At 39.3% G+C, this 11,681-nt stretch overlaps 1 protein-coding gene across 1 annotated transcript; it reads left to right on the forward strand.

Moving 5' to 3' along the window:
* The first annotated feature begins 669 nt into the window (after positions 1-669).
* On the forward strand, positions 670-11,450 carry CSTA (cystatin A). Its single transcript, XM_006905558.3, has 3 exons — positions 670-757; positions 8,262-8,363; positions 11,272-11,450. The coding sequence occupies exons 1-3, from the start codon at positions 692-694 to the stop codon at positions 11,398-11,400; spliced, it is 297 nt and encodes a 98-aa protein (XP_006905620.1). The 5' UTR covers positions 670-691; the 3' UTR covers positions 11,401-11,450.
* The last annotated feature ends 231 nt before the right edge of the window (positions 11,451-11,681 follow it).

Raw genomic sequence — 11,681 nt, forward strand, 5'->3', positions numbered from 1 at the left:
CAAAACTCACAATGTAGTTTCCTCTGTGGACAGCAAGGTGGGGTGGGAGTAGGCATGGGGTCTGTAATATTTTATTTCTTAAAAACAACCACAAAAGAAAAGATAGAAAGCAAATATGACAAAATATTGAAAGTTTTAATTTTGAGTGATAGGAATATAGGTGTTTGTTGTTTTATTCTTTGCTGTTTTCCTGTACTTTAAACAGTTCTAGAAATGTAAATGAAAGTAAAATACAAATATCCACACAGTTCTCCAGGTAGACCCTTTTACCTTATAAAGTCAAGCAAGTTGTAAACAATCAGCCTTGACATTATTAATAAATACTCCTTAAAAATAAAATTTTGTGTGAGAGGTTTCAAAACATTGCGAAACACTGGCTGTGGCTTCAGATTTCACACTTCAGATGCAACAGGATGAAACCATTGCCAAAGAGAACTCAGGGAAGTTTGACTCCCGCTGACCCCTTTGCTCATCCCCGGTTCCTCGCTCCTCCAAATTCCTGTTAGCTATTCCACTGAGGAAGCAAGAAGACTTGCCTCATGTCTTTTTCCCTGTGCCTTTTTGCTCCTTGTGAAAAATAAAATATTTTATGGGCGGAGCTTGTAACATCCTCTTTAAAAACTGGAGTCTCCACGCTAACCTGATCACTTCAGTTCCAGTATCCTGCCCAGCAAAGGAGCAATTAGCCAAAATGATGCCTGGAGGTTTAACTGAAGCCAAACCTGCCACTCCAGAAATCCAGGAGATTGCTAATGAGGTGAGTCGATGCGCTCCACAAAAAAGGTTGATCCAAAATCTTAGTTCCTAGGTTGGCCCTGTGTTGTGTGTGTGTGAACATGAAAACCAGAACACTGGGAAATGTGTAGCTTTGTTCAGCCTTTCTTAAAACTAAAAGTCTTTTTAGATGAAACCTCTAATAATCCCAACTGTGAGAGTGATCTTGAGCAAGTCACATCCCTTCTCTAGACCTCAGTTTCCCCATTCGTAAAAGAATTTATTGGAGCATCTCTGAAGCTTTTACAATGTATGATTGATTCTAGGATTCCTAATTCAGTTTCTGGTGAAACTTTTCTAATCTCAGCAAGTGGAGCCAACATGAAATTAAAGTCTGAAGTTGTTAACAATTTGACAAACTAGATTTCAAATGCGCTGCAGGGAAATTATTTTTAATGGGTTGAATGAAGAACAACATTGTAAAGTCAATTCACTTACAAACTTCCTACAAATCTGACTAAATAGAAAATGTTTTTCTTTTAGTGTTTAGGAGATGATTAAACTAGTAGAAAAGGGAAGTGACATAGTCGATGATGACTACAAAATTTATTATGGTGAAAATAGAACCCTTAATGTTTTAAGCAAATTAAGACTTTTTTTTTCTAAATGTCGTTTGATTAGCTATCACCTAAATAATAAAAATTTATTATATTCCATATTTAATGAAAAGAAAATACATTTCAATTACTATTTTAGGTTTGTATCATTTTCTATTTTCTTACATCATTCCTTCTTGCTTTTTCTCTCTGCAACTTCATTCTATGACACTGTTTGCAAACAAGATCAGCTTCTTGTGTAAGTGGAAGAGATGGGATTCTCTATGTTAGGGCACTGGGAAGCTCTCTAAGAGATTAGATGCCTGGAATTCTACTACTCAGTCTTTGGGGCTGAATATTTCCCTTCCAAGAGTTCTTTTAAAAAATAAATACCAAACGAACAGGACAGACAAACAGAGACTCATGGTCATGAACAATAGACTATTGGTTACCAGATGGTAGTGGGGAGGGGGGAGGTAGACGAGGTAAAGAGAGTCAAATATGTGGTGACAGAAATCTAACTATGGAGATGGGGGGAGGGGCGGGGAAGGGAACTGGAACTGTTAAATATATATTCTGACCCAGTAGGTCTGGGTGGGCCTGATATTCTGCATTTCTAACCACCTGGGAGGTGAGGCCCATGCTGCTGTCCATGACCTCATTTGCCTGTAGGACCAGATATACATGAAATCCTAAGAGGCCTGTGGGAGATGGGCTTTCTAAACTCAGAGTGCTGCAAAAAAATTTCTCAATTTCATTTGCGAAATGAATATAACACCTCTTGCCCTACCCATCTCAGAACGGTAAGGACTAAATGAAATAATTTCCATAAAAATGACTTGAAAACAAGAAAGAAATATGCATTGGTGAGGCATCACAGTTGCTTACTGCAAACTATTACCAGAAATCATCCCTGACCCTGGAAAATCCCCCTGGGACTCTCCAGGGGGTGGAGTGGAGGGGCAATAACAGAGGTTTGAAAAATTGAGGGTGCAAAATTTTTTAATGATTTTTAAAAAGCCTATATCTTGATGAGCAAGGATTTTTAAAATAAGAAGTTATCAAAAAACCTTGTGTTGTTATTAACACCCATCTGTGAGTCACATCTTAAATTACAAACTTAATTTGAAATTGTGTTTCTTGCTGCTCATCTCAGGCTCCAATCCTTTCTGAGAAGTAGAATGAGAGCTAGGTATTTACAGCAGCTACTTCACCCCAGAAAGTTGCTTTGCAGTTTTAAAAACCTTGTCCTCCATTCAACCTCTCATTTGATCTTTATAACCCCAGGAGCAGGGAGGAAAGGCATCGTGCCCATTTTTCGGATGATAAAACTGAGATTCGAAGAGGTTAATAACCATCTGGTTAAGAAACTAGCCTATCTCCAGATTTTTGACCACCTGCCTTTTCCACTATACGGTGGCAAGAATATGGAGAAGTATGTGGGGTGAGAAAGATTACCAGGTGGCAAACTTGCCTTCTCTGTGCAAGCAGCCATCCTCAGATTTAAATCAATACGAGAAATGAATATCAATGAATCCTTTCTTGAATATCCCTTAGGTGCCCAACAGTATATTAAATGTAGAAGATGCATAAAGACAAAGACGTGGCCCCTGCCCTCGAGAAGTGTATAGTCCACCTAGGGAAGTCAAGCTATCTGGAACACTTAAAACAATCTCCAATTAAGTACTTTTTCATAATCATAGGTTTAGGACATTAGAGATTGTTTGTCAAACTTCCTTCCTTTCAAGTGAATAATTACTATGTGGTAGTGCAGCTGTTCTGGTGTTAAACTCCCAATTACCATTTATCTTCCCTCTCTCACAAGAGGGAGCCTTAGGGAACAATCCCCAATGAAGTGTTAGAAGATAGAGGAATAGTCAATTTAGAAAGCACTCTACAGTTTAGAAACCAAGGTCACATCAACTGTATCATTTATGTCCCCACAAACTACCCCAGAAGGCAGGTATTACCATAAGCAATTTTAGGTAAGAAATTTAATCAACACCTTCTTCAAGATTATAGAATTAGTTAGGTCCCCAGGCAGGGCCAGGAATTGGGTAGGTGTTGGTAATCACATACCTGGTATGATCTGAGGGAGTCTCAGGAAAGACCACTACTATCTCTTATTTACCTTATGGTTATATTCTTTTTATTTATTTATTTATTTATTTATTTATTTATTTATTTATGGATTTTTATTTTGAAAAGTCACCTGTTAAAATGCAAGTATTCTTGGAGGAGCTGATGTTTATCAGTTTTACCTGTCCTTACAGAGAGCTTCTTAGTGTGATCCCAACTGAAGGAAGAATGTTGCTAGGGAGAGAAGGATTGGAGAGGGGAGGCCATCGCACAGAGAGGGAAAAGCATTAAAGAAAAACGATAACTTCAGGTTCAGGGAATTTGATATCAAAATGAAAGAGGGATGTTGAATGAGGTCAGAAAGAGAAGAAGATTAAACAAAGGGCTTGGGGTTGAGAAGACTTGAACGCTTTGCAGGCAGAAGAAAAGGTTCCTCATTCTGCAGATAAAGAGACTGGATGATAATTGTGAGATCATGTACTAAAGGATGCTAATGGTACTTGGGTCCAAAGTACACCTAGAAGAAACTTCCTCTTCCAAGATTTTCTGTATTAGTTGAGCATCTTTGCCATATCCCTCTTCTGTCTTCTTTCCTATTTGGGGACAAGTTGTCATGAGAAGACAACCCGAGTCTCTTCATTCAGAAAACATTGATTATGTACACAGTACTATGTGAATTGCTATAGGAGAGAAGGTATTTAGATAGTCTCTGCCCTCATGAAAGTTTACAAAGTAGACTGGAGATAAGAGATACATAAAAGGAAAGAAAGAGTTATATATGGCCCCATTCATGAAAAGCCATAATGTATGTAATTAAGGACCAAATGAATAGCCCTACCAACAAAAGCTTCTGGACCATTATTGTCGACTATTATCTTAAATCATTTATTAAAAAAACAAACAAACACGTTGGATGAGAATTCTGATTATGCTTATATACAGAAAAGATATGTTATTTCAATAATTATTTTTATAAATAAGATCTATCACTACACATGCACAGGTGTGCGTACACACACACACACACACACACAAACCTGAAGTCAAACCTGATTGCTGAATACCATTCCTGGCATATGCAGAGATCATGATTTTTGTCTGCCAGGACACCACGCAAACGCACCATCCACATACTATTAGGGACACACCCTAGCATGTCATGGCTCTCATTCACGCACAAATTTGTGTTCTACTCTCTGCCTGCAGCCTCCTCATCAGTCACCTCTCCCACTGCTCCACACCCAGAGAACCTGCCATTCAACCACACCAGAATCCTTCAGGCACTCACCCTCCCAATTTCATGAGAACACGCATAGGCCCACTGGATCACTCATCCAAACTGGACCTGTGACGCATAGATCCCTACATTCCTCCACCCCAGATTTCCATGACCCCATGACTTCTGGCATAACAATCCTCAAATAGAGATCGCTCCCACTGCCACCACTTCCTCCTCAGCTTCTGCTCCAGGTTCAGAAAATTTTGCTCAAGGAAGATGCAAAACTCACCCATTATAAATCTGTGAATTCATGCCAGCAAACAACCACAATAGGACCTGAGGCTGCCAGAATATCCTTTCAGTCTTATCCTGTTGGTCCTTTTCTAGAAAACTCATAGAGCTCCTTTTCTAGAAACCCCTCTCTCAGCTCAGTTTTTCAGTCTCTTTCATCCCCACGGCCCCTCCAGCCAGTGTCTCAGTTCCTCTCTTAGAAGACTGCAGTCATCCTGTGTAAGAACACCCTGATTGACTTATCCCCTGCTAAGTGCCATCACTCCTTGCACTCCTTGTACGGTGTGCAAGGAGTGATGGCACTTAGCAGGGGATAAGTCAATCAGGGTGTTCTTACACAGGATGACTTCCCTCTGCCTCAAAACATAGATGACAAATGTCCACAGGTCACCTCATTAGCACTACTGTACTTCCATACTGCTACCCAAACTCTCCTTTCTAACTCTGTAAAACTTCTCAAAATATGGCCTATCCAGGTAGCCACCAATATCTCACTATCCATTCTTTCCTAAATTACACATAGTCCAAATGAATCTGCAGAATGATTACAGAGAGGGGAAATACCTGGGTGTGTGGTGCAGCATGGATGGAATCCTCAAATCCAAGAGAACTAACAACTCAACAAGAGTCATGCTCTGCAGCCGTTAAGAAATGCTTGAGCAGCTCTAGGGTTAATGTATTCTACCAGGCGCTCCTCCCTGGTAGCATCCTTCCCCCGGCTGGGGCCCAAGAAATAAACCTACATGGTTTTTTCCAGCGCTTCAGCCACCTCCACGCATGGCAAGCTGAGGAAGGTGAGCACCAACCGTGTTCAGCTCAAGGTCTGTCTATTTACCACCAGGCTCTTGACCACCACTCCCAGCTGGCCTTCACCCTCCTAGCACCCATGCTGGGGGATCTTTCAGCATCAGTCTGCCTTCTGAAACTTAAAGTTTCACTGGCTGCTTCTTCCTATGCTGTCCCTTTTCCTGCTCCTCGGCTTAAATCTCATCACCCCATGTTCATAGAATCCAACATTAGAATAATACAAATCTGTTTTACTGGAAGTGGGGGAGCAAGGCTACAGGTTATAAGTACAGTAATCTCTCCATATCCACAGATTTCGCATCTGTGGATTCAACCAACTGTAGATGAAAAATTTTCAGGAAAAACAAATCCCAGAATGTTTCAAAAAGCAAGACTTAAATATGCCACATGTCAAATCCTATGCCAAACTCACATGAATGAAGTATGTGTACGCAAACCCTTCTGTAGCATACATGCAAAAATAGGTTATATGCAAATTTTGTACCATGCCAGTTTATATAAGGGAATTGAGTATCTGCAAATTTGGGTGTCTGCAAGGGGTCCTGGAACCAGTCTCCTGAGGATTCCAAGGGACGATTGTACAGTGAGCCTGAAATCAAGGCACACACTGACAGGTGCCAGTACACTTACAGAAATCAGAATATTTGAAATCAACTCTCTCCTGGAAAATTCTAGATTTGTGGACTGCGTAGATACAATGAAAGATTATAGATTTAGATCTATTTCTAGGACAGGTAGAAATAAAACTTCTGATATGAGGTAAAAACATGACTAAAAGACTGGAAACTGGAAGGAATACAGATAATTGTAACAGATAAATCAGATACTTATCAGGCAAGGGAATTGAAAACTTTAAATAACTGTAATTACTAATTTTTCAACCTTAAGCAGTCATGTTCTCCTCACAGTCTCAGGTTCCTCACTTGTAAAGTGAAGTTTAAATAGATAATTTTGGGTTTAATGTAGAGATTAACCCTTTCCAACTCAGCACCTAACCTGACTGGTACCCAGTGTCGTCTGAAAAGTATCAGGACACTGACAGCAATAGGACAGTAACTCCTGTCCTCACTGACTTCTCTCTCCACTCTTCATTTTTCTTGTCTCTCTCTCTCCTGTACTTTACCTCTTCTATCTGTGTTCCCCCACCCCCTCTTACTTTCTCCACTTGGAGCTTCATTTCTCATCTCAAGAAAGCAATCCAATTCTTCCCATCTATTCTGAAGACTGCAGGAGAAATGGGTGGTGGTCCATAAAGTGCTGCCCCTCGATGAGGTCTGAGAATGCCTACTTTGTAAATGTCTATGTCTTTGAGAACAGTTCTGGTACCCAAACTGAGGCACCAATAAAAAAGGATTTGAAATATCTGCCCACTGATGAGAAGGACTGAATGGCCTCACTGAAGCTGTATATGCACGTAAAAGGCTTCGCTGAAGATTGGGGCAGGCCCATGACTTCCCAATAAACAAGGTGTATCAAACACTCACATATATGTTCTTTTCCCTCTAAATGATAGAAAAGGATTTGGGGGGTGAGGAGGGTGCAAACCCACAGATATAAAGACAACAAGAGATAGGCAAACACCACATCAGAGATATCAACAAAACGTGGAAGCTGGGAAACAGATGAACTTTGGGAAATGACTGAGCCATCTGGACAGAGCCTCAGCCACAGAGGGGAATGTCTGAGCCAGAAGCCAGCAGATTTAGGCTGCAGAACTCCAAAATGACTCAAGCACTAGCAACGCCAGAAACTTAGGAAGATGAGAGATATGGGGCTAAAACCAGGAGAATTGATGGGAGAGTTGTATGAGGACAGTCAAGACTGCCCCAGATTCTTCTCTCTCACTATCCTCCACCTGGAAAGACAAGCTATATTACCTGTCCTCCACCAGGGCAGAGAGTGGAGCTTTACTCTTAGCAGAAATTAAGTCAGAGACCATAATACACACTGGCATATTAGGCCCAGTTGAGAGCAGGAACAAAGGACCTACTGAAAACCCGTGGATTCCTAAGTTTACATACTGAATTTGAGATTCCCTACTCCCTTCTTATCCTTGGTTCAAGAATGCTGGCATCTATGCTTATATCCCTCTGTGGTGGACAGAATGTGGCCCTTCGAAGACATCCACATCCTAATCCCTGAAGTCTATAAATATGTTACCCTACTTGCAAAGGGACTTGCAGATGTGATTAAGGGTGTTGAGATATATGATATTATTTCTGCAATTTTGGGTCTGAAATTATTTCAAAATAGGAAATTTTTAATGAAGTAGTAATTATTGCTCTCTACCAGTCAAAACAGTACCATATAGCCATATTACCATTTATCACACTGAGTTGATTATAAATCAGCCTAAAACAACAAAATTTAATATTTTAGTTAGCTCATGAAAACTTATTAAAGATAGGTGTTTTCTTTGAAAAACTGAAAACAGCTCATAGATATCATTATTATCTTTGAGCACTTTTAAGAATATAAGGTCCCAAGATTTGTAAATCACATAAATGGAGTCTATTATAGCTTTGATAATTTGTTTCTTCTTTTCTTTTCTTAAGGTTAAACCGCAGCTTGAAGAAAAAACAAATGAGACTTATGAAGAATTTGAAGTTGTAGAATACAAAACTCAAGTGGTTGCTGGAACAAATTACTACCTTAAGGTTAGAGTTCAACACCCACTTTGGCACTAAGACATTACATTTGTCACATTATGTGACATTCCGAACTGTCACCTCTACCATATAATTTGTTCCTTGTCCTTGTCCTAAATTAAGATGTCTATCTAGCGTACTTCCCAAGTGGTAGACTCTCAAATTTAGCAGATGATATTATATTTATATCTTTTTCTCGTTAATTTAGAAAGCCTTCTTCTAATGATTCTTAATTTCCAGAAATTTTATAGAAAAAGATTTCATAAAACCTTAGATTATGTTTAGGTTGTGACTGTGGCGGTTTCTTATGTGAAGGGGGAGCTTGAAGGCCTGGGCTGGACCAGATGCTTTCTTGAAGGTTATTCTACCTCAAAGTTTTATGTTTCTACATGTCTAAATTAAGTGGATTTAAGGAATAATTTGAATCAGTTGGGAAAATAATTTAAATCACTTTTTCCCTTTATATAACATTTTGATTAATACAATTTAAATCATTTTTACAAATCAAATAAATGCATTCAACTTGTAGCACTGTAGGTATAGTTTAATGCAGTGGAGCATTAAAAATATTTTAAATTAATTTTATACCTACGTCAAAAATTTAAATGATACATTGATCCAGTTCTAATTTAAGAAAAAACTTGTATAGTTGTCGAGGGAGAACCTATTCAACAAGTCAACCATAGATATTTGGGGGCCGCTTTCATCCTTTTGTACTGAGAAGACGATAATTCTGATTTAATAAATAATAACAACAGACATTCAAACGTCTGTTGTGCTTAATCTTTACTGAATTGTTTGACCAAGGCACAGTCTGGCTAATTTCTCTTTAACAAACAACTAACTACTTAAGATATAAATTATTTTTAGCAAAAAATAAAATAAAATAAGTGATGCTGACCAGCTCAGCATGAGAAAATTACGATACTGGGTTGTGTAAATGGATCAGCCCAGTTCTACCATATAGGAGCTTCTAAAATATGCCAGGTGCTGGGGCGGGGTCCATGGAGGAGAGCCTGCCTTGTGCTCAGAAAGCAATGGCGTTGTTTCCTCCTTTCTCAGTCTGCTGTCTTCGTAGCTAGGAAAGAACGTTTTCCAATTAAAAGGTGATTTTGTTCAAAGGTAAGAAACGTTCCATTAAAATTGGGATCATTATTTTAATAATTTATGATTCGCCCATGTGTATAACTTTCACATATTAATTAGCTCATGTATTTCTTAAAAAGCTCACCGGAAAACTATCTTGAAAATTTCTTCCATTAAGATCACCTGCCCAGTCTTAACCACAGTCTCTTCTCTTCCCTTCTCTTCCTTTTTCTTCCTTCCCCTTCCCTTTTCTCCCCCTCCAACCCTTCCTCCCTCCATCTCCTTCCTTCTGCTACTGGATCATAGCCACTGACCCCAGCTCCCTCAGTACTTCCTGTTGGTCTAGCTGTCATTCCCTTTGCTCTGAGCCATTCTCTAGATTTAAGGTCTTGCCAGTGATGGGACCGTCTCTGCTCTTTCTCAAGTACCTATCCAGAGACAGGTGGTAAAAAGGAAGGATTGCAGGCTTTGGTGTTGACAGTCTTCGGTCGGAACCCTTGTTTGACTTGTTCCACTTGTGAAAACCTGTGTGATGGCAGCTCCTCATCTTCTCTGGGCCTTCATTCCCTTATTTCCACAATGCAGATAATAACCTACTCCACAGGGCATTGTGTGGAATAAATGAACTAGAAATTTACTGAGCACTTAAAAATGTGCCAGGTACTGTTCTAAGAGCCGGGCATGTATTTAATCCTCTCAACAAATCTGCGCCATAAGTATGCCCATTTCCCTTGTTACAGATGAGCTGATTGAGTCCCAGGGAGGTGAGGTAACTAACAAAGGTCATACAACTATAAAAGCAGAGTCAGGATTTGAACCCAGGTAGTCTGACGCTTCACTCTTGGCTGCGCCACCTCTAATAATGTATGCAGAGGCTGGTGCTCTGTTCCAAACACAGAATAAATGCTTTTACAAGGTTACATCATACAATGAAAAAAACATAGATATTGGAGCCTGGATTTCACTTTTGGCTCTGTCACTTATTAGCTGAGAGATCTATGGAAAATTATTTAATCTCTCTTAATCTGCTTCTACCTCTGTTAAACTGTCACTGCCCCACCTTTCTTCAGGCCCGTAATAAGAAGTAAATATAATAGGTATACAAGATGCTCATCAGAGTATCAAACTCATAGTAAATATTTGATAAATGGCATTTGTTAAAATTAGGTCAGGAAGGGACATCAGAGCACAATAAATATTATTTGAAGACAAAACTTTTATTGTCTCAACCAAGAATGATAGTGGAAATTCTTACCATGATTTTCTAGGTCCACGATTCATACCCAAACTACCATTTCGATCTTCATATCCATGACTTCCCAGCAAGGTCCCTTTGCTTTAGAAGAGAGACCAGACTGCCCGTTCTCCGGGCCCTGCTCTGTCCTACCAGTGAATATTTATAAAGTAGGTTCTAATGTAGATATGCGAACCACAATCTCGAATTTCCTAGGACAATTCTGAGTTTCCTCTCCTTTCTTAAACCATGTGGCAAATAAAGTGTCCCAATTTGGGAGTCAGAAGGGCTGTCACTTGTTTTCTTCTTGCTCTATGCATCTTTGAAAGCGAAGTGCAACTCTGGACTTTCATTTGTGTCCAGATTATAGGAAAATATAAAATAAAATAAACCTAGGCCCTACGCCTCTTGCCATGGCTTTAGCCTGCCCTTTCTCTCATAAAATAAGATGATAGATTTATGAAAAACAAGGGTCTAAGAATGCTGGTGTAGGAATGCTGTTCCAGAAAAGCTTATTTCAGTGAAATCTTCTGAAGTTTGTAGATGTTTCACTTGTAGATCCAAGCAAATGAATCTTTTTCTTTTTTTATCTTTCAGGTACGAGTAGGTCATAATAATTATATTCACCTGAAAATATTCGAAGCACTTCCTCAACAACATCAGCCTTTGACACTTACTGGTTACCAGACTGACAAAAGCAGGGACGATGAGCTGACGGGCTTTTAGTGGCACGTTCTAAAAGTGGTCTGAATCCTTTCCTTGGCTACCGATGAATGATACCTGCTAATAAATGCAACTATCAATAAAGAAACTTTCTCTTTTAAATAAATTAATTGTTTTAACTATTTGTCTGTTGTATTAAATTAATTACCTTTTTTTCTCAAAATCAACGTTACTACTTTAGAATAGAAATTCCATACAAATTGATGTCAATTGGAAATCTTGTGAAAATTAGGCCCTAATGAAACTGGCTAAAGGATAGCAATACCACTGCCCCATGCCCACCA

This window comes from Pteropus alecto, unplaced genomic scaffold (genome assembly GCF_000325575.1).
Source record: "Pteropus alecto unplaced genomic scaffold, ASM32557v1 scaffold251, whole genome shotgun sequence".
Lineage (NCBI taxonomy): Eukaryota > Metazoa > Chordata > Mammalia > Chiroptera > Pteropodidae > Pteropus > Pteropus alecto.